The sequence below is a fragment of the Ooceraea biroi genome, chromosome 3, assembly GCF_003672135.1.
Source record: "Ooceraea biroi isolate clonal line C1 chromosome 3, Obir_v5.4, whole genome shotgun sequence".
Lineage (NCBI taxonomy): Eukaryota > Metazoa > Arthropoda > Insecta > Hymenoptera > Formicidae > Ooceraea > Ooceraea biroi.
Window position 1 is genome coordinate 5,897,558 of NC_039508.1, and position 24,892 is coordinate 5,922,449.

The following is a 24,892-nucleotide window of genomic DNA, read 5'->3' on the forward strand; positions in this document are numbered from 1 at the left end:
TACAGTTGCGCCTTAAACTGGAGTACGCGTATGTCGTATCACCGAGAAAACGTGTTCGTGACTGTGAAACTGCTTGATAGGTGTAGTGCGCTCTTAGGAGTACCGGTGTTATCGGGAAATCGAAGACATATTGACTAGATCTCACGTGGACGTGGAGGAATCATGTTGACTAGTATATAGTAAATGCTGCGACGTGTGATCTCTGTGCCGCCGGGATCATCAGCGACAGATTACTTTAACTGAATATCGCTTGGCAACCGAATCGCATCCAAGTACAGCACTACTGTACAGTATTCTTTCCAAAACATCTAGTATACGCGAACGAGTGATATTAGTTGACCTAGATCATTAGATTATTAGCGCACCACCATCCGTCCGCGTGGATAAGTACGATTCTTCGTAAAGAGCAGAACTTAGCAGGTGACCACGTTGGATCTCGCGGCGTTGAGTGCCTACGGGGGCGTTTCGGGACCCAGCGTCGCGGTGGCGGGCACCGGGGTCCTTGCGCTGCCCGGCCTGATACCCGACAAGGGTTTATCATCGCCCGGAGGCCAGTCAAAGTCACAGTCCGCAGGGCTGGCGGGTCTCAATAGCGAGGCGGTGCGCCGGTGGGTCGCGGAGGCCGCGCGGTCCGTCCGGCAGGTTCCTCCACTGATAGTGCCCGCGAGCTCTCCGCAGCAACATCAGCAACAACAGCATCATCAGCAACAGCATCGTCAGCAGCAGCAGCAGCAGCATCATAATCATTCCTCCCACAGACAGCGTCAGGCGTCCAGCCCACCGTCGGTGGGACTCTCCCCCTTTATTTTGCCAGTATCGATGACGCCGAGTCTCAGTATGCGTCTGGTGGAGAACAACAACTTGGCCGAAGTTGCTATGGTCCAACAACAACAGCAGCAACAACAGCAGCAGCAACAGCAGCAGTCGCAACATTTATTACAGAAGCAGAAGCAAACGAGTCCGACGAACAACAACACCATCATGGGCTGGAGGCCGATTCAGAGCGTACAGTGGTTTAATCTGTCTAGTAGCGTTCACCAGGAGCAGCAACAGCAACAGCAGGAACAGCCACAGCAGCAGCCGCAGCAGCAACAAGCATCGTCGATCGCGCAGGTGCCTCAACCACAGAGCCTGGTCGCCGGATCGATATGCGGCCAGGTGCAAAGGCATCAGCCGCAAGTGCAATCGGAGATCGATCAGCCACTCGATTTCTCCGTTGGCTCGCTGCAACAGCAGAGGTTGCAAGCGCGTGGAAGGACTATACATGAAAGATTTCCGGATAGAACGCATGATAACAACAACGGCACGACGAGCGGCCAAAAGATCACCCGGGGAGATGTTAGCAGACGAAGCTACAGCCCCAGTGAAGCCAGTACCAGCAACAGCGAAGACGAGGGTGTCTCCACCAGCGGCAGTCCTTCGGGGCCTCTACGCGGCACTTCGGGTGAGGGTCAATTAAATTATATACGTTTCGTTAGAGCGCGGCAGCATGGCCAGAGCATACCACGATTCCTTAATTCGTGATTATGACCTCAACTGGCGGGAATCCGCTCTCGCCGATGAGTTTATTAATGCCAAGTTTATGCAATGAAGTCTCAACGAAGTCTCTGTGATTACTATAATTTGTAATTACTATAATATGATAATTATTATAATACTGTGACTATATATAATGTTTACGTATAATTATATACGTATAATGCGATAATTCTGGTAGTTCAAAGAGTTTTATAGTGGTAGTATAAATTAAAACCGAATAGAGATTCAGGGGTATTTTTAATACGATATTTTTAATTTCCTTGACTAAATATAGATTAAGTCTGACTCATTCTCATTTATCTTGGGCAATAATTTCATTATTTAGAGCAATGGGTACACATAGCGAATCAAGTCCGACGAATAAATACATTAACAAGCATCTGCCTTCTTCCGCAATTTCTCATCTTACTCAGTTAGCAGAACGTATTGCGCGACAATTGAATTGTCCAGCATCACCGACACTGAACTTTGTATGTGCATTAAACGAACAGAATTGTCTGATCAAATGTAGATCAATACGCACACATGATTGCAAGCAACGAACGGGAATCAAGCATTTTGTGGAGAACGTTAGAATCGTCAGCTGTCAGCGCAGTCTGCCGTTGCATTCTGAACGCCCCCGCGTCTCTGCATTGTTGCTTTCCACAGATGCATATATATTGTGCATCGAGGCATTGTATAGTTCCCTATCACGAGAATTGATTTATTTGAAACAGCCGGATTTTACGCTTGCGCATCTTGTTCCGTGCACAAACGTGTACCAACTATTTATCTGGAATAAGCTTATATTTAATGAAAATTTATTTCAAGACAGAAAGAAAAGCCACTGATAGATACTTGTTTATGTGTTTATTCCTGTGTGCTCGAGACTAGAAATTTTATAGCTTCGAATCCGATGTAGCTTTCATCAAATATTGATATTTACGAGATGTTTGATATTATTATTTGATATTATTATTACTCCACAAAGTGAAGTAATAATCTTGTCTACTACCGTACGAAATAACCAGATTATTATACGAATCCTCATAGATCATTGCAAAGATATCGTCACGTTCTCACGCTGATGATTATGACTAATCGTTACCCGTTGATGATCGGCTATCTCGTCAGCGCGTATTCGTAAAATCGGGCTCGAGTGCTTTCTATATTAAGACCGCAAGAATTTAAGAATCGATATCACGCACTTTAACGCGCAGCTGACTCATCGTTCAGCATTTTGGCGTAATTTCCATGCTGGATAATAATCGCGTAACTTCAATTGCTGTTCGCGTCAGTTATTCGCTCATATGATATATGCTCCGTGATCTTTCGCCGTTATTAATTAGGTGCAAAGTTGTACACGCGAGTTTATTAATAACCGCACGCGCCGCGTGTTTCTGTCTTCGATTCAGAATTACCGGTTCCTGATAAACGTACGATTCACGGCTGCTGCACGTATTTGTTCATAACGTATCTCTTGTGTTCGTCAATCGCGCAATACGCAGATAAAATCTTCCCGAGTATTCTTCGCTGGTATCGCGTGATAATACACATAATAAATAATAATCGATCGATATACAGACGCATATTGTATATCACGAAAGTGGTGGCCCGCTAAAAATTGCCTTGGAGTACGGCAAAGAAATCAAAAGTGAAATAATCTGAGTCTCTCTCGAGATATTCCGTGTATGTTATTATCGCTGACGTATATTTTTGTATCGGTATTATCACCACACTACACAGTCACTCGTATTTCAATAAAGTTCATTAAGAATTGCGTTAATAGAACAGATAACCACCGCGATAAGGGAGAAAAAATATTGCTCAAGGTGAAATCGGCGTTCGGATCTTTCGAGAAAGAGAGGGTAATACGATTTTTGTCGAAGCCGTCTCTATTAATCGCGATGCGCGACGCGATAAATCGAGAATTAGTAACGTGGAAGATGTCGTTAATGTACATTGATTAACCGCGATAAGCGCTAGACTCGAGGGATAGTCAGAAAAATCACTAACCATTTGATATTTATTATTGATAAAAATACGTATCGCTTTGATCGACCCGATGCTATTAATCTATGGCAATTACGTGCCGTCTATATATTCCTTACGAGCACCTGTTATCGTGGTTATCCACATGATAAGTTCTTTCGCTACATAGTTGCACTAATATTGTAAAAAATGCAGTGATAAATAGCAGCGCTACGTATACGAATCGGAAGGAAAAATGACCGTTATCGTGTATCTGCCGATAACGTCTTCGCTCTAATACTTGTTTGAATAAATATTCCACGTAGCCGCGTGATCGCACAGTTATTTTCGGCGTACGCCGCAACCATGACGCAAAAATCGTGCTTACCAAGTCACGCGTAAATGTATTTGCTGAATGTACCTACTTTTATCAATTGTCAATCGCCGATAAATGCCCCGCCGTCCCGCGCGGGGGTAATTATCGTACCGTGAAATGACGATCATAATTATACACGCAACAAATTATTCGAGAATCGATCGTGGTAACGCGAAGAAGCTGTCGATGATACTCGAATATCCGTATCTGACCGTCAGATTCTGACGCATGCGGGAGAGAGCGAACTGTATGTCTGAAAAAATTAACACATAATATTTCAACGTCGTAAATTATTCTGATTACATCTGCCGCCATTTGATGGTATTCATAATCAACCGTGATGATTCCGCATCTCGTCCTTGATGAAAGTGCGTATAGGGCACAAGGAAAGAGAGAAAGGGAGAGAGAGAGAGAGAACATGGTTCGAGGTACCCGTTTCACCGGGGCCCCAAGGATCCGTTCTCGGCGAGCCCGGGTGTATTACGATGTAACCTGATACGCGTTTGATTCTATGTTATTTACGAGCAGGTGTATCGGCGCAACAATGTTTATCACGTAATTAGATTCTGTACCTACGCAATCTTTATCACGCGTTGATGATTTGAGAGCCGTGGCAAAAATTATGCTCCCAAGCGAACGCGCCTGTGTACAATGATGATGATCATCATCTTCTCGGACATCTTCTCTACATTGATTTCGAGCGTCGTCTTTACACGCCTTTTTTATGACCGTTAATCAATGATCGGCAACGACGATTGTAAGATGATTCCTCGTATGTACAATTGTTATCGCATATATTCTCATGATAAAAAACAAGCTTTCAAATATGTATTTTCGCGAGAGTGGTTTCGCAAAAATTGTGGTATCGTCCGATTAAGCTTCTGATAATAAAATATTTTATTCCAGATCGTAAATTAAAACGGATAATATTAACATATAACTAAAACAATTGTAGGAAGTAAATCCGCGCACCTCGTTTTAAAGCATCTCGTTACATGTGTATCCATTTCCGGTTGTTAATTTAACCGAAGGCGCACCCCTTTGAGCGCCGAAAACGATTCACGATCACCGATTAGAGTCACCCTTATTGGGACGATCGCCTTCATGATCGCTTCCGCTAAGTTCTGTCAGGAGGCCGCCGTGTTTGTTCCTTCATTAGTAACGTTTTCTATGGTTCCGAGAGCGCACTCGAGTGCCGTCGGATCACTCGCGTGCGGAAAATTAGACGGCCTTCCGATTCGTGAGAGTACTCACGCGGCATACACCGATCCCTCTCGCCTACCTCGCTATTTCGTACCTAATCGGCGATCTTTGAGCTTCGAGGATGTGTCGACGGAAGTTCTGCGAAGTTCATTCTCGGTTGAAGCATACCCGAGACCTCCGAAGGACCTCGGATCGTTTAGTTGGCTACTTTCTTCTTGTGTTGCTGGACAACCCCTTATCGTCCGTTGCCTTGGGCCCACTTATTTCCCCGAGATCATGTTTTGCAAAGGTTGCAGAAATTTCCGGACTAGTATGCATATAGCACGAGATTCATAATTCAATTCAAACGTTCCGTGCTAAGGTATAGGCTTCAATCTGTCGGTACCAAGGGCGAGTATCGCTATACAGACATGAACATCATGAAGAGTTACCCTTTGCGTGTTATTAACTCACAATTAGCTGTCTAACATTGAGACCGTATGGTCGATGCATCAGATGCACCGCGTCGGTGTTTCGTCGGAATTCGCACTCGTCGGCCGTCGTTGTGCGACGGATAAAATCGCATTTATTGACTCGCGGATTAATCGCAGTCGAATAATATATTTATCTTTATGGCCTGGTCCCGACACTCTCCGGCCGTATGGGTGAAACGGTCTTTATCGATCGGTGATCTCCCGCTCGCGTCACTCGAGAAACGAAGGCTTGGCTCGCAGATAAAAAGCCGACGCGCTAAAGAAGCGACCGGAAGCGCGTACCTCGCACGGCTAATACGCACAATGACTATGAATACATAAAGACGCGCGATCAAATGGGATTTGTTCAGCGGATAACGCAGTCGGCGAGAAAGCAGCGTGCGCGTACGTGATAAAAAAAATTATCCAACAAAGACACATCGAGTCTTTCTATCATTTCGTACAAGTCGCATCAATATCTTTTTAAAAATTACAAACGATCATCAATTACCAAAACAAGGTGAAAAGACGCGATAATCTCCTCGCGTGTACAAATAAATTGGGAATAAATTTTGTACGCATCCTTCTTTATGGAAATCATTCACTATGAACTGCTGGATGATGCTATTTGAATATTTCGCGATGTAAAATTAGAACCCGCTGATTTGAATTTGTAAATAATTACGTAGCCTTATCGTTTATCAGACTTGTTTAATCATGAGCCGGATTTCCAGGTAAGTAACGGCGTGAAGCAACGGCGGATATGACTGATCATACCGAAAAATCTTCGCGTCGAAGTACGTCGAAGTACGTGCCGTTTGCGGAGTGGAAGGACTTCTGTCGTAATAGGTGCTCCGAAAATTCATGCGCGCCGATTCTAATTAATAATTTGTGCCCGGTATATCGAGTCGCGCGCACGCGCAATTTGAATCGATGCGTCAATCAATTCTGAATAATCTCAAAAGAAATCAGCGCTTTCGTAATTAAAATTAGAATATCGCTTTGATCTACATTCGCCATCGAATTCGCTCTCTCATCAAGATTGGGATTATCATCAACGTGCGTGTTCGCGAGCGCACAGTTGAACGTGCGATGATACGATTTTAATGAAAAACCCGCTATTCCTCGCAGGAGCCGGAAGCGGCCGAACCGCTTGCGTTGCGTCACCGGCAGCACGGCATAATGCCTCCTTATTTGCATTGTCCGCCGGGTTTCCGATTATACCCTGCACGCGGCCCTCGAATTAAGGCCCCGGCCGTAACCTGCCCGAAACTGCTCCGGGCTAGCACACACCAAATTCCGATTATTACGTCGGGACGGGCACACGGCGCGCCTGTCGACGCGGACGATCGTCGACACGCGACTCGCTGGAGGATCCGTCACTTGAGCTGGAAAAGAGTAATGCCGGTATTTGAAAATACCGCCTTCACCGCTACTCGCTTGCGATAAACGTGACGGCCAATTTCGCCAGCGTCCATTAGCTTTAACTGTAGTTCAATTGATTCCCGGGGATTCCTTCCGCGGGATACCTTCGGGCTCCACGAACTCCACGAGAAACAAGAAGGGAAAACCGGGGATCGATGTTGCGCGGGCGAATCGCCCGTTGTCCGAATTTGAAGCGGAGATCCCGGGGTGGAGGGTCGTATGCTGTAATCAATGGGCCTATTGTAGTACGTCCGACGTCGCTGGGGTTCGAAGCGTTGCCTAATCGGCGCCCTCGAAAATCTCACCTGTTACTTTGGGAGACACAGACTCGTCGCACGGGAAAGCCTGAGATACGTGACCCGCACGAGCGGTTGACCGGGTAGGGTGGCGGGCACACGCCAGAGTCGTCGATTCACAGGGTGCGGAACGGGAAATGGCGATGCGGGGATTCCGGGCAGATAGGCAGAGAGCTTGTAAGAGAAAGGTATCTACGTACCCATACAGCCTGTGGCAGGTAAAGCCGAGGGATAAATCTCACCTTGGATAGGTCAGGTTGGGCCGGTAGGATTCCACAGAGGAACCAGAGGGCCGCGTGCACGTGTCACGTGGTCGTCCCTTTTCCCTCCTCCGTTTTATGCCTGCTCTCGCTTTGTCTCTTTCTCTCTCTCTCTCTCTCTTGCGCGCGTGCGCTTCTTCGGTGCACTCGTCTTTTAAGATACGTGAAACCCGTATATGCACGGGCAGGTAGGCCCTTCCAACCCTTTCCGGAGATGCGTTTCGATCCCGGCGCGACACGCGTGCGGCGCGACGGGTACGATGCGCGTGTGCGAGGCGGCCGGGTGTTCACGTACACGTGACGACAAATCACCACCGCGACGTGACACGCGCCCGACTTGCCCCACGCTTCTCTTTTATTCCTCGAGAATATCAAAGGTGCGAGGGATGCTCCGGACCTACCCGGCAGCTTCTCTCAATCCTTCGTCTGATTTGAAGTCAAAGTTCCTTTTCGAAAAAATCATCGAGAAATTAGTTTGCGTAAGAAGCTTTTTGTTTAATTCAAATAAAATTTCAATGATCTGTATTTTACTTCAGCCAAAGTACAAAATTAATAACACGGAGTGTTATTATATTCAAGTTGAGAGAGAAAAAGATTCAAAAGGCATCATAAAATTTATAACGCTATAAAACTTTCCCTTTTCCTCAGATTATTCAAGGCACGAGAACTAAAAAAATAATAGCATTGTACCGTTGACGAAGGATGCACGGCGAACGTGACGTCGATCGGATACATCTCGCTCGCGACTCTCAATGCGATCGTAATCGCCGCTAATCCCTGCATCGCTCGCGTGGAAGTTTTACCGACCACAGCCGCACCATAACTCTTCGTTACAGCGTGGCATTGCTGCGCGCGACATGCAAATTATGACTCCCATCGTTACCTCGTTCCACGGGGCGATCGATACGATCTCTCGGCGTCGATGACGGATGCACCGGACGGATGCAGCCGTTCGTCGAGAGCTCGGGTAGAGGTGCATGGACGACCTTGCCGCTTTGGATCGGAGGAGGAAATACACATCTCATAATGAAACCTATCATGGCACGTATGCGGCATAGCGAGATAATGTGCCGAGCACGCTGCGCCGACACGTAGGGACACGCACGCTTCGTAGGATGTAAAGCATCATGTTCACACGTACGCACATCCGCGGATTAGCTGCTTACGGCTGATCACTGCGGGGAACGCGAGTTTATCGCCGTTTAATTGTATCGCATGAAACGTGCGTTGCTTTTCCTTTATGAAAACAGAAATTTGAGAAATCAATATATTTTCTGTCCAATAACAAAATAATCTTTTTGTGATAAAAATGAGGTTTTTAATGAGGTATAGAATAAGTAGATTCAATATTTAATAATCATTTAATAATAGATCGAACCACAAAAAGTCAACATCTTGCATCGATACATCGATTGTGTCTTCTCACGTTTCCTTGAATCGACCAATTAGTGGCTTTACAGGTATTAAAATGAGTAATAATAAATTAGGGTAATAAGCCGATAATGCCCGAATGATAAAGTTCGTTATCGGCCTTTTGCTTGAATTCCGAGAAGCACGTCCGCTTTACGAATCAATTTCAATAACATTTCTCAACGTCGCGGGATCGTGACGCATACGCGCGTAGCGCGTCTCGCTCCAAGGACCGCGGCACATGCGTTTGCACCTATAGCGGGAGCCGGGATAAATGATGGAAATCACCATACCCATTGCATTTGTCGGCATATCCACCGTCGCCGATCCGCACGCCGTATTTGGCGGCCGCGTATGCTAATTCGCCGTCGCGCTCGCGATTGGCAGTCCAGGTTGAGACGGCGGCGCGGGTACACGAGAGCTAAAAGGACAAGCTGCATAATGCCGCGATCTCCCGTCGACTCTTCTCCCCCTGCAAGTGAATTATTCCCCCAGCGAGAGCGTCCGCCTCGGGCTGAAAACGCGCGCGACGAAATGTCCGCCTTGAAACGTTAGAAATGTTAACGAGTATGCTGACGATCCGTGCTCAGAACCGTAGCGGTAAGAGGAGGTTCCGCAAAAGGGGACGCGCGTCCTTCGTCGATGATTCTGGCAAATGAAATAACGACACTAGTCGCCTGGACCTGTCGCGCGGGGGGTGAACGGGAAATGATTTCTCTTTCTCGCTTTCGCGATCATCGACGACTTCGAGTACTTAAAGTACGGTAGCTGTGAAATGCGGGTGAATCAGAACGGTACGCGTGCAGAGATTGCGCCAGTCGGATTGCGATTCACCCCATGGGAAGTCGGATCATCGGATTCTGGATCATCGGCGAGGAATGTAAAGGACGACGCCGATTGCCGGATTCCGATCGGATTATGAAAGTACGCGGTCCGCGTCATTACGGATTCTCCGCGACTTGCGAAAATTCGAAGGTCGGTGCGCCGTTTTTCTCCATTGCGAAACTCGCGTCCGTGCACAACCGTGGGAATGATTAGCAACTAGACTGTACGAGGACTCCTTGGATGGACGGTGAATAGACGGTTGCAGATGTGGACTAAGGAAACAGAAATCATATTATCGAGGAGGAGGAGGGCAGACGTACGCTTAAACGTGACATTATCTTTTCATGCCCCGTCTTCTTGTCTTGTGCTTGGCATATCGAGAACGAGCCACAATGGCTGCACGATCTAAATTTACCTATATTGCGCAAGTTATTGACTCGAACAGGACAATTTAGCTTTTGAAACTGTCGCGACTACAAAGATCGTTCCTTCCGAACATTTGCGATCGAAGGGGCTCATAAAAGGGATCGACCGAGCGTGCTTTTGAAGAATACGAGAATATCATGCCGGTAAGCCGGTTTAAGTCGACGTTCATCTGCTTGCTTAAACCGTCTCGTCAGTCATTGCGGTTCCCGCATCCTGCCGCAAATTTCGACCTGCATGTCACTTTCTCGTATGGCTCGCACGCCATATGCTCGTATGCAAATCGCGCCTTTTATACAATCTTCTGTAAATTTCGTGGCAGACGGCTGTAATATCATCGATCTGAAACGCGAAAGTGTCAAAATCACTTAACGATTCCGCATCGTACTTGTTTACGGTTGTTGTTCTTCGGCAAAATATAAAGTTACGGTCCAAGAAAAAATTCTCACTAATAGTGAAATAAAACTTTTATTCTCGCTCGCGTGTGCATGTATCGCAAACGCTACCCAACGTGAAACTTTGCTTGGAAGTCTGTCGATTTTTCCTCTGCGAGATTCGCGATAATTCGCCAACAAGAATGTGTAAGAACGCGCGTGCAAATTAATTGGTGCCTGAATCAAGAATCTGACAGACATCAACGGCATTTTAATTGCATCATTGTCTCGTGAGATGGTTCTGCAATTAGTGCGATTAGTATATAATTTGAATAATCAAAGCGAGATTTACGTGCAGCAAGATGGGCGAAAGATTTATCGGTGCATATATTTATCGCGGCTTAGACAGGTTTAAGGAAATCTTTTTATGCAGCAGCATAATTATTACTCGCGCACGACGTTGCACTCTGTCGCACGCATATGTGTGTGACTTTATTATAAGTGCATATTCAGCGAATAATTTGCATTCTATTAATGACGCATATTATCTATTATTAGCTGTACATATACACACATATACCATAGATATTTTTATCATCTTCATCATTGTCTCAAACCGTTAATTGAGTTAACAAAACAATCCCTTTTAATAGAAATCTAACGGTAAAATATATAATTAAACTGTACACAGAATATGTAATAATATAAAAATGAAGAGCTTCAGAAAAGATCATAATAGATACATGTCGCTCTTTCGCGATAGTATCGATAGTAATCGATACTATCGATTCGAAGATCATATTGCGTTACCTCAAGGTAACATTCCATCGGGAAATCAACGTTGTCTCGATGCCCAGTAGTAGACGCGTGAGGTTTCGAATCTTGCGCTATTATGTGAGTCAGCAACGACGACGACCGCGACAGTAGTAACTAGGGAGACCGGGGGTCGTTTTGAGTAAAGATAATGACAGCGTACGCTGGAACATGCGCGGCTAATGCCGACACACATCTTCGAGGCTGTACTCGCCGCTTCCTGCCTCATGTATTCAAATTAAACCACATAACACCGTCATGGAGAGCTCGTGTAATGACGATGGTAAACGAGGCCCATGGACGTTGTGCGCCGCCAGATCCCGGGAAAGCACTACGGTCTCATAGCGGTTCGCGAGCTGCATGACGATGCACACTCTCGATCGTCGCGATAATTCGCGCGGCTCCTGCCACCGCGCTCGCGGCTAATAATTCATTCCCGCGCGAGAAATTGCGAAAAATTTCCGCGATTAATCGACGGTTATCGCGATAATTAACTGCACAAATACTGCTCGATGAAAAAAAAAAACCTGACACCTCGGGTAGAAATGGTGATCCCGGAGATATAATGAACGACGCGCGATCGGCGTGACGGCGAACGTGTTCGGTTATCGTCTCCGTACACCGCATCAAGAGGAGAGATCATTGCCCCGCACGAAGGAACTAATCTGTCCTCGGGATCATTTCGTGATTCCTTTGGATCTCTACCTTTGTCCCGTCACAGGTGTTCTTTTTCTCTCGCTCTCGCGGCCGTCGCACCGAGCCTAATAAGCTCTTCCGGACCTGCCTCCTCTTCGTCCCTCGAGGACGTTGTTCCGCGAGCGACATAATTAGGCGCGGCGCTTAATGTAATTTTAATAACTGGATAAATAAACATAAGCGGTAAGCGAGGCGGCGTAATTTGAATCCGGATGTGCCGACGATGAGCGGCTTCGATAAAGCACAATGTTAATGCCTCGCCATAGAGAGAAACTGCACCGCCTCTTGTGTAGTCTTCGTCGTCGCGGATCGTCCTTGTCTCGCTCCTCGCGCCGTTGCGTGCGATACGCGTGGTGCGATGCATGCGTGCGTGCGTTCGTCCGTCCGTTCGGCCGTTCGTCCGTGCGTGCGTGCGTGCGTGCGTGGTGCGTGCATGCATGCGAGCACGGTCATGTTATTTCGCAGTTTATGCAACGTATGCTAATCCGACCCGCAGCCGCGTCGACCGTTCCCCAAATAATGAATAATCAGAATCACGGACCTGTTGGCTGCGATTAAATAAAATTACACAATGTTACGTGTGTAACGTACACACGTGTGGTTCTCTCTTGTTCTCGAAATTAACATAGATAATTTATCTTGAAAGTTCGACGATTGCAACATTCGCGATGTAACATATTGTTAAAAAGATTTTTTAGTATTGCGTGCCACAAATGTGTTTAGAAAAAAATAATAGCGTGCGTTATATAATATTTTGAGTCTATATTAATTTACCGTAGCGATTGCGCTTTCAAATTCGCGAGCTTTCAAGTTTCTTGTTAATGATATAGCGTGACTTATTAGACCTGCTTCAGCTATTTACGCCGATTTCTTCCTCGAGCGCGTTCGCCACGACTTTATCATTAATTCTTGATTCTGCAGAAGGAATAATGAGAGAGAGGAGGTAATCAGCTCTTTTTTTCACGCCTTCTTTCTCCGACATCCCATTTTGTACCGACTAATGTACAAACGATTAGATATCCAGATCGCACGTCTCCCTTGCCTTGGGTTCTTACGATGTTCCGCCGCTCTCTCGGATGTGGCTCCGACTGAAATTAACGATGAGACTCGACGCGTTTAATTATATTAAAGTACTTCTAATGGTTATGCACGAGGTTTTGCCTTTTACGGAAGCAGGTGCTGAAAAATGGCGAGGTAAAAGCTATCTTCCTTTCATCTGACGTATCTGACGATTTGAGGAACGGAGAAAATCTTACACGCGTTTCAATGATGTAGCGATCCTTATTTCTTGATGCGTGAATACATTCGATTATTCTCGTTCCGCATAAAGTATCGAATCGGTCGCTTCTAATTTTGACTCACTGCTAAGACTCTTCCGGCCAAAGATTGCCATGAATTTTCATGATCCTGTACTCGACGGGTTCTTAAATCGTTTTCGCTGTAGCTAATAAATCGCCTACCGTCATGCTACGCGTACAAATTCGCAGCGAAGTTACGAGCATAGATATCGTCGCGTTAACTCGCGCAGCTACCACGAAGATTGATGGAACGCGAGTCGCCGCCACGAGAGCGATCTTTGCCCTCGTCAGCGTTATCTAGATGGAAACTCGAATTTGCCATTCGGTTTAGACGCGTCGCTACTAATTAATCACGCGATCGCGCGCGGTGTGCTCCAGTTTAGTAGAGCGACGCAATCGCGATTGGCAAATATTTCGCGGGCTAACAATTTGCTGATGATAATAATGACAGAATAAGAACTCCTGGATTCCTGCCAGCGCGCGATCGCGGCTGAAGAGCAATTATCTCATCATCATCTAACAAAATGCATAATCAATTAGCCGCGTCGTATGGATCAATGCGTCCGATCGCGGTCACGATTCGAGCCATCGGCGTTCTTGACCCATCCTACGCAATTTGCATCTCTAAGAAGCTTTCTATCTGCATCGTGCTTGTTAACTATTATTCTGAGAAAGAGTTTATTTCTTTATTGAATTTCTTTTGCGATTCTATATATGTATTCCGAGAAGGTGCATAAACGTAACTGAGAAAACTCAATCTTCAGCTAGATGCGTCTCAACGTACTTTTGTTTAATTGCATTTTCACGTGCACTATAATTTTATCATAGTAAGAACATCGTGTGTGCGTTTTTTTTACGCCATCCGCTGTCATCGGTTAGTGATAATAACGGTGCACGCATGTCGACACCCTTGTCAGCCGTTATTATGATGAGAATGCAAATTTATTATAGTCGACAAAACGGCCGTTTATTAATTGGCGATATGCCTGTGTCACGCACGACGATCCAATTTTTCACGCATCTTCAGCCAAGTCTTCAGCTTTCAGCCTTTGCGAAAGCGATCATGCATATACAGCTAATATATAATGTCGGCGCTATATTGTTACCGTGTGTGTGCACTTAGGTGCAGGTACCCATGCATAAGCATAAGTTTAACGATCTAGATGCCCGTGTTGATTAGCTGCTCCTGTTGCTCGTGTGTTAACGTGACGTATACGGCAAGATTACGCGAATATCCGCATACTAGCTAGTTTACGCAGATCCGCAAAAATAAGATTGCTCTCCATCTTCTAACTTTATCTGCTCGGTAAAAATACAAGTTCCGAATCAAAAGTATTTCAAAATAAAATGCACAATAATTGATGCGAATATGACTTTCATCTCTTTGCCATTTTGAAGCCTGCTTTGCCTTTGATGCTTTCTATTCTTCTATATGTTATTAATGCATATAAAGAGAAAGAAACGGTAATGCCGATTTTTATGTTTAGCACCTGACGATTCAGAGAAAACATTGTTGGTTCCAAGAGACATGATATATGCATATGTATGCATACGTTCGCGTGTAAAGGTACTTGCGCGTGTCTGGATTTTCTGACGAGCCGAAAGAGTAAGCCTCCCCATTGTTGTAAACAAGTCAGCCATTGTTTACGGCGTTTTAATTAGCCCGTTAATGCGACCGGGATAGAACCACGGGTCCCTTATCTGATACGTTTCCGGCGAATCATGGGAATTATTTCCGCACATGCAAATACCAACGAAAAGGCGAATCAAGTTATGCTTCCGGAACGATCTCAACGTACGATAAGAACGACCACGCGTGACCAAGGACAGGTTTTCACACATACGCTACGCGTACAATTCTTGTACGTTAAGTGTTACTTGTGAGGCAATTTATAGAATATCTTTAGAATTTAATGTATGTTAAATTTTTTTATTTTTCTTTGCAACGCAGTGCTCTTATAAAATAATCGTTTTTGTGAGACTAGACTGCCCTTACAATCAAGTCCAAGGTTTGAAAAAAAGAATTACCGATTAATGATAGCTTTATTTCCAACGTGCAAATTTACTAGAATATTTTAGTACTTGGCCACGTGTTTAAGTTGCCTCAAGCGTGGCGCTATCTCCTACAATTATCTCGTTTCGCCACGATCCACGATAGATCGAGTCGACTGCTCATAAGCAATCTACTCGCAAATGATACGGATTGGCGTCTCAAGATCAATCACATTATAATTTTAATCGCAGATAAATGAAACGCGAGGCGGATAAGGGGAGGGAGGTGCTAACGCTTTTTCACTCAGAATATGAGCTGCCTCATTACAGGACACGTTCCTGTATCTATGATACGGGATACCAAGTATATTCGAGGCTTCCACATTCAAGAAAGAGAGAAAGAGAAAGAGGGAGAGAGTGTATGTGGACGAATGGCCGTTCCAATCGCGACTAACGATCGCCAGTGGTGCCGCGTGGAGTCGTCACGGGAAATCGAAATGATAATTATATTTTAAGGGAACGGACCCGGCAATTAGAGAGCGCGGCGCGAGAAGAGCGCACGAGGACGGTTCCTCCGGGCAATGATCACATTTAAGGATAATACGTCTCGTATATGGTGGTACATATTAGGCGACTTAACGAGTCAAGCGTGCTTAACGGTGCGTTGAGCAGTTCCTCGGGATTAACTGGCCGTGCCTAAACGCGTTAATACATTATTGTAGCGGGCGCGCGTACAGAGAAAGACAGAGGTAATTAACCCCCGCACCTCGTAAGCGGCCATATTTTAAGGTCCACTTGCACGTGTCTCTCCCCGGTGACTTCTTAATCGACCGTACGACTTCATCACGCCGGTGATTTCATTCCGACGGTCTTCTTCCTCCTCCCCCTACTCCCTCACCCATTTTTCTTTTCGCCTTCAAATCGCTCCGGGCGTGGATTCGTGATTGTTAGCGCATCATGAGAGCAAGGGTCACGTCGCGTCGTCGTTCCGAATTTTTCGCCATTTCGCGATTTCATCTTGCGCAACGAGCGCGTGCTCATTTCGATTTCGGCGTTATCGTTCGCTCGTTAAGCGAAAATGCTGCTGATGGAACGTCGGCGTGGTGTGTCATCATGGCGGATCAACGTTTTGTGTCACTTATCCTTCGTGATGCCGAATTATCCGATTAACGCGCGATGACACAGCTGTGGCTCACTTGATGACATTATCATCTCGTTCTCCACCCTCGCAAAGGGTTCGAATCACGTTTCCCGTGCGGTTCCGCCGTGATGTTTACGCTCGTGCGTGCATTCGACAGTACGGGTCGTTCCATGCGGGTGATTCATCGGCTAAATGCACGCGTGCGTTGCGCGTGAGAATAGTAAAGGGTAGCCGAGCATCCCAGCTACGAAACGTTGCACCGGGACGACGCTTTATGCAGAATTTTCACGGAAATGGGGTCACGCGAACAGGAAAATAACACGAAATGGAAAATAACGAAAGGGATGTTCCTGATGCTCGCTTTTGATTCATACATCATTCATTCCTCAACGTGCCTATTTATTCATACATCCACTCATATCTGCTACATTTTATGCGGGGTGGAGAACGATAATTAATTAAATTGACTCTCGATTAATTAATGGCGCACTAATAACGTAAATTTAAATTCTTCCTCCCTCGTGCATGCGTAAGGATAAAATTATTATATATGAAAGTCTTATATAAAGTACATGAGCGAGTATCTTACCGCAGTATTATTATCTGCATTTGACATTGCGCACCGCTGCATCGTCGAATTAAAGCGAATAAGTGGCTTAAGTATTGTGGGATGAAAAACGATCGTGTAATTAATTGGAACTTAATTAACTTAATTGGAAATTGAAAGAGGCGATCACGCAACTCAACGGACCGTACATTAAGTGCCAATAAAATTGTTCTCTCAGCGTGCATCTCGCTTAATTTCCACCATAAGTGGAATTTAGCCATAAGCAATAAGCATTTCGTTCATAAAAACTTCATCGAGAGTCGCGCGGATGCAGAGACGGCAGAAAATCGCATTGCATTATCGGTCCCTCTCGCCACTCCGCTAATAATCAAACGAGTTTTCGCAACGCGGTCGCTTCCCGATCGGTTTCTCTTTCTTATTTTTCCGATCCTGGACCAGCCACTCCAACTGTCGTCAACAACGCAGCTGGATCTTAATATCGACTTATTGATCGTGGACTTCCGCGAAGTATCGTAAACCCTGCAGTCCGTCCGTTAAGGCGCGGTTAGAACCGCTCGTCGGTTTCACCAACGCTCGCGTCCACTCTCATAGCGTCAGCTTCTCTCACGCGGCGCAAAGATGATTAATCCCGAGAACGCGACTTTTTCTCGACGTGAACACTCAAATGCTCGTGACGTGTTCTGAAACACGCAAGAATCGGTAGCTGATGCAATTTAAGCGTCACCTAAACGCCTCAATAATCCACTCGTAAGTTTTACCTATATAATGAGTACGGATAATTTAAACCTGTGGTAAATTAAATCTTTGAAAAAATTTTTCGAATTGCAGAATCAGAATATTTGACTAATTTTCTCAGACTAATTTTTTATGCTATACAATGATTTTAAATATTGTGATGATTACACACCAATTCTGTTCTTCACTTGTTCTTTAATTGATTACAAAATGCGAGATACGATACGTTCTTCCGGGTCGATATTTTTTGCACACTTGTAATCTGATTAGCGCGTCACTTGGCGATATGTACTCTCGAAACGAGCACTTTTAAATTCGCACCAGCGATTTCGATATCGGCATACGACTTTGACAGCATGACGCCGGAGAAAGCCGCTCCAGTCATCAAGGATGACAGTGTATTGGTAAAACCAACGGTGTAAGAGGGGGTTTGACGTTCACGCCACGAACGGATCCCCGTAAAAAGGCGCCCGATTCAAGCGGGAGTAAAAATGCCGCGCGCGCGCTCGTTCGCGCGCAAGACCCGGCGCGCGGTTCAGCGGCGGTTTACGAGACGCTGTGAACGGTCGTAAAATCTACCATTGCGCGTATAAGTCGATGCGATAATGATTACTACTTCCGCACAGCATGTCCTTTGGTCGAGAGGAAGTCGTCGTTTCGCGGATCGCCGTATCTCACGATCGGCGGCCGTCGTTCGAGCTTTTGTTCGCATCCTAGGCGGGCCCATTGTGTCCAAGTCCTCTCTCTCTCCTCTCTCTCTCTTTCCCTTTTTCAACGCTCTCTCCAAGTCCTCGCTACCTAAACTCTCTCCCGGCACGAAATGCATGCCTACCACCATGGTCGCTTACTTTTTTGCTCACGTAATTCTCATTTTGATCAATTTGAGTTTTTTGCCGGGGCGGCAACCGTTGACTTTACTACCGAGACCTCATCTCCACTCTTCGCCCGCTCGCCGCTCCTCCATCCCTCTCTCCTTTCCCCCTTTGAGGTCTCCTTTCCTCGCTCGCGAACCTGCCGTCTCCTTCTCTCTCGTTCTCGTCCTCCTCACTCCCGCTCGTTGATTACCTTTCCCGGCGATCTCGTCTCTCTCTTTCTGCCGTCTACACGCGCATACGCTAAATCTCATCTTCCATCCTGCATGCTCCTTCCATCGGCATAGTGACTCACTCGCTCGCTCGTGTTGAGCTTCCGTGACGTTCGGGCTCACCGGACTAGACGGAGAAAGGTACAGTGACGGATTGTTAGCCGGGGGCGGGTCTGATAGTTGGCACTCGTCTCTTCCTCGAGATCACGACGGAAGTGCCTGGTACTCGCGGTACTCGGTTTTGTGCCTCGTGTGTCCATAAATGCATGAAACGCGACGACCTGGTCTTCCGGTTGAGTACCGCCCATCGCAAGTTAATTTATGCATCGGGTACCAATACTATAGTTTCGAGATGGATCGATCTTCACACGGTTTCTGGTTCGAAGAGGAATCGTTTAATGACTGCGTTTAATTGAGTTTGTAATCAAATGTAAAGTAACATAAGCGACAAGCGCGGGATAATCTACCTATCGTAATAGTGCCATATTTCTTACTGATTGGTGCCTTGCAAATTACATACGAAGGAAGATCACGCACGGGAAGAGCCTCGCGCTTTTGCGCTCAACTGTCCGGCGAACTGATCGGACGGAATCTCGTGGAACTCGTCTAGCTAATCGTAGAATCGTACGTGACCGATCGCGCGGTCTTGTCGATTCGTGCTGTAAAGTGTACCGTGAACGGAATAGCGAAGTATTGGAGATCGTCGTGCGCTGGACATTCTCTATTCGCTACGGTCAGATACAAAGAGGAACACGTGTTTTTTGCTTGTCGGTGTCGGTAGAGACTGTCATCGACACATCACGTGAAATGATAATTAACAAGTTTCCCCGGAGTTTGCAAATATATTAATCAATTATCATTTTCAAAGTATACGGCGTTTACATGATAAAATATATATCTTTACACGTGATAAAGTTTTGATAAAATTAAATTATAATTAAATATCACATTTTATTTCGTCGAAGACGCGGGATTCATCCGGAAGAATGGGTTCAAATAATTTTCGATGAATAATTATGTCAGTTCTATCGGTAGGAAAATACATAGAGGATTGCCGAAACGAGACCTTCTCGTTATTGAACGGGAGGTGGGGGTCGGCCTCGGTGTAACCGCAATAAGTCACAGAAAATGGTAGTCGATGCTCCCGGAAGTAGACGCGGCGAGTGACCTAACGGATGGACAACGCGGACTATTATTTAACTCTAATTGATGATAGCTCGCAAACTGTTCCACATTGATGGTCATCGATAACCGCTAATGATTCCGATCTCTAGCGCACCGCTGAGGGGCACCGCGAAACAATCCTCTCGGTGCTCCCCCGGCCGCGCGAACGTCCTGGGGCACACGCAAGCGTGCGATGATCGATACTTCGCATCGAGAGGAATATCGATACTTTGGCATAGATATTCCTCTGTTCCTTTAACGGTACCGAATTTGGTCTCTCACAGTCTCACGCCTCTCACGACCTAGTTTAGGTGAGAAATTCGCGAGAGGAAGACGAGTTCGTTCTGACATAAAATGCAAATTAAATGCAAAAACGGTGGATTAAATTTGGACCTACATATCATAATTTTTATTTTATAAATTTAGCTAAAATGAGATTATAATATACAATATAGATAATCTTTCAAATCTCCCATGTGTGTTAATAAAAATGTTTCTTATTGATATTGAAAAGCGATAAACGTGGATGCGAATGATTCTCACAGATACCGATGTCTTGCAGTCGTACATGTATGATGCAAGCATTGAACCACTTATTTGTTTAGAGTTTAGAGTGTGCGACATGCGTGTTCACGCAGTGGGCCCGCGCGTTTCCGAGGCACGGGGCCTCGTTTCAGCTCGCCACTCCTCAAATATTGCAAGTAATCGGTTAATCGATAGATGGTCGCGCGATACGTCGCCATGAGAAGCGGAATTCGCGGTGGGCAAACGAGATCGTTATGTCGTTTCTGGCATTCCGTGTGCGGGAGGCAGCGACGGAGAAGCGAATGACGTGTCACGAAGGTAGTTAGCGGAAGAAGTCCTCAGAGCTACGTACCACACGTACGTACGTTCAGGCTTATCGGGTCTTCCTCTCTCACGACGAGAAGAAGAACGAAAGAAAAAGAAATAAATGAAAATAAAAGAAGTAACAGACGTCGGTGGTACAAACGCACCCGCAGTGATGATTAACAGCCGGCCCCGGCGCATATCTCCGGGGCCCGACTGGGCGAGGGTAATCGATTAATACGCGATATCAGACCCGCGCGTCTCTCGTGGCCATTGTTTGTTGTTAATTACACTGATACATCTAATCGACAAGCGGGCATCGGCTCGGCTATGATTCGGCGGTTTGACCGGCGATCGCGGATGCGGGGCCCGTCGAGCTGCCCGCTCTCCGAAGATGTAAATGTTCCCTTTAATGCAGATATCGGCGGCGTTGTACCGCGACGCTGTACAGTCCGGGACCAACGGCGGCATTGTTTGGTAACATTGTAACGTTGCACCGTGCCGTTTATCTGCGGCGAGCCATCGGATCCGGCATTCTAATTAATACAAGTCGACGCGTCACGGCGACCGGTTTCATTACGGACGTGGTACCAAGATCGAGACCGCGTTATGACGTTTATATATGTATGTATATACGCGAGCGTATACCTCGCACCGATATTAAGACGCACGGATTTAATCAGATCGTACGTTAAATTTCTCTTGGATCAGCGTCGCCGGGTCCCGTGAAGAAGGAAAACTCGCTTAAAGAAACGCTTCCATTTTCTGACGAAATATTATTTAATTCTCGGCAGTTTGCGCCAAAGCGTGCCACTACGACACTACGGCGTCAATTTGTCGTGATCAGAGTAAATGAGCAATTAGCGATGAGAATATAACTGTGTGTACTCACCAGAGTCGATTCACCGCATGCTAACGCCGTTATCCGCTCGTCGTCGGGCTGCTCCGGGCACTGCTTTCCGTGGACCTGAGTCGATTGGAGAAATGACGCTAATTAGGACCGCTCGCCACTTTGCACGGCACTTATCACACTTGTAACGCGTTTATCGCGCGACATTTATCACGTGGTTTAGGCTCGGAATTTTATAGAAGAGTTTCTCTCGTTATAGAATTTCGTTATAGAAGAATCGTTTCACGTATATAAGCCTTCATTTGCACGACAATGACCTCGCGATAACACGCAGCAGATTGATGCCTCGCTTCATGGCTTAATCATGAACACTGCTATTCAATAAGCAACAGTAGCAAATATTATATACTAATTAATTGATGCGAAACCCGATTGTTTGCACTTGGCATTCCCGATACTTTCCCGCGCGAGATTTCATCTTTGAAAGGAACGCAGAAAATGCTTGGAGCATTCTCGACATGACTTCGAATCAAAGCTACGAACTTTTGTAGACTGCAAAATCGACCGCGTACTAATCAATATGTAACTAATTAATATAAGAAGCTTGCCTGTCGTGTTATTCATGATGACGACACGACGCACACTTTTTTCATAATATTGTGATTTGATTTGACTCTGGTTCATAAGTTGCTATTTAGAGCTAATTGCTATTTCGAGCCTCGACAGGAATATTCTGAGTATATTGCGCGACGGTTTGAAGAACTGCGATTATTCTTAGAGTTCCAATCGATTCGCTTTCTTTCTATTAAGTGCTTGGAATTGAAATAATATTGCGGAACTACACTGATACATATTTCAACCACATGCGTGGTAAGTAAATCCTTTAAACGAAATAACCTTAAAAATAAGGTTATTTCGTCCTATCTTTATTGCTTCCATCGTTCCTCACTATAAATCGTCAAATATCTCGACTTGCACACTTGTACTGAGCGCAGAATATTCAGTTTGAAAAGCCTCTATTCGGATCGTCACTTACGAAAGTAAATATTACAGACATTATTTTACCTAGACATTTTCGTAAAACGCCACGAGGTCACGAGGGTCGATTTCGCCGCCCACCTGTTCCCGGGGTTAACTGTTAAATCGTCGGTTAATTGCGCATGCTTGCTCGCAAGAACGGGCCGTGTTCCGCCGATGGTGCCGGGCCCCCGAGTGTCGCGTTAATTACCGAGCGAGGTTAGGCGGGCCCCTCCATCCCGTTGCAGGTAGATGGATGGATTACTTAACACTTGTCACGCCTCGCTAATTAACATTCAGTCATCTCCCTCTCGGAAGTGCTCGGTCCCTCCGTCCCTCCGACGCGATGACGATGACGACGCGACAGGTGGAAGGCCGTTTAATATTTATCGACCATCGCTGCCGACCCCGTTGGCACCTTCGGGGCCTCGATGTGCACACCGGCACCCGACTCCGGCCCCCGGTCGCCGCTCAATCAGAATTCGCGATGGCGCGCGACGCTTCACGGAAAATATTAGAATACGACGACGCTCGCAGTGATCGCCGATTAGCGATGGAATGGACAAACGTACGGACGGACGGATGGGCGACCGGGTGCGGGTGTATCTTTTCTTTTTTTTTCTTTATTTTTATTTTCACATCTGCGGGATTGTCAACGTCTCGGCGGTGGATCCACCGGAATTCCCGATGCAGGACGTTTCGTCCCGTCGAGCGTAATCTGCGCGTTCGATCGCGGACCGGGTGCCATCGGAGATATACGCACATAATACACGATCGAATGAAGGCATGCGCTTACACGGTGACCGATGAAACTGAACACGTTCAGTGCCGCGACATTGCTTGACTGACTCCAATATTGACGTCGGGATTCTTGGAAGATCGTCGCAGTGCCGGAATTTCGCGCCGTTTATGCGGATGATGAACGCGCGGGCAAATGAACGTTATTTTGGCACGTTGAGCGCACGTATAAATGTAATATTATTCTAATCGCCAAGGACGCCAGTTAATGTGGAGACAATAACGGATTGCTACCAAGGAGAACACTTTATTTGCTCAAGAATTTAATGTCCGTTTTTATTTAGAGTCGTGCTGCCTTTCAATAATAGTGTAGCAATATTTTCGTATTTTTGTAAAGCCGAGGAATAATATTTTCTGTATATATTAGTATTTAAATAATACTATACATAATTATAATGTTTTATTTCTAAATATGATTTCTATATTTAGAGGAAGAGGAGAATGTAAAACGAGAGACATAAACGCGTCGGGGCAACAACAAATTAACAGATCTTTTTACTGCATTCATTTTTTTACTTCCTGCATTCATATACTTAATACATATTTTATATGCTAATGTAGTTTAAAAATAAAACGATTATGTTATTATTATATTTTTGTCAGAGGCGAACAATTCATATGAAATTTAAATATTCTCATAGTCATTGTGTATTCTCGCTGTGCTACATGTGCTATGCATAAAATTGCCTGCTAAAATTCATAACAAAATCTGCAATAACAATTCAGCAGGAAAACACACGAACATATTTGTACAATGGGACAATGTTATCCAAATAATTGCACGAATTCAATTCATGCTGGTGGAGTTGAAGGGTTAATTAATAACAAACTTAAGCAACATTTGATACGGTCAATAGTTGAATGGTTGACAGCCTGGGAATAGCGTATCTCATCGACGCTAATGCCGAGCTAACGACTGTAAAAGTCCATGTCATAATTCGTCGAAAAAAGATAATGCCGGTATATCCTGTGTGAAAAACGACGTTAGAGGAGAACGGTTATGACATAATTACGCAAATACGTCGCCTCATTTCACGCTTTATTCATTCACTCTATATTTTGCTCCGGTGAAATTAATGGTTACACGTTTACGATTTTATACTCGAATAAGTCACATGGTGTTTAATGAAAATGGAATTAATACATCTTACGTACATCTCATTTGCCGGTGGTAATGATAACTAGAAAAAGATTTCTTTTTGTGTGAAAAGGAACTATGAAAAAGAGAGTCGCGCTTGCGCGGGTTGAGCCTTACATAATAATGTCCGTTTCCACGGACGACGTTGTGTGCCTAAACCTAAGAAATCACGGGATCCCGCGTCCGTGGTCTCCGATCAATCGCGATACGTCACTGGGCCACGATATCTAATGAGGC

General features: G+C 45.6%; 1 protein-coding gene across 3 annotated transcripts in view; it reads left to right on the plus strand.

Moving 5' to 3' along the window:
• The first annotated feature begins 422 nt into the window (after nt 1-422).
• LOC105277497 (POU domain protein 2) overlaps nt 423-24,892 on the plus strand; it is a 120,691-nt gene continuing 96,221 nt past the window's right edge. For 2 of the 3 annotated variants that reach the window (XM_011335888.3, XM_011335886.3), the window contains exon 1: nt 694-1,444. In XM_011335888.3, the coding sequence (XP_011334190.1) occupies nt 820-1,444 (625 nt within the window). In that variant the 5' untranslated portion in view covers nt 694-819. Of the gene's footprint in view, nt 1,445-24,892 lie in introns of all 3 variants that reach the window. The other variant, XM_011335885.3, reaches the window with a different exon arrangement.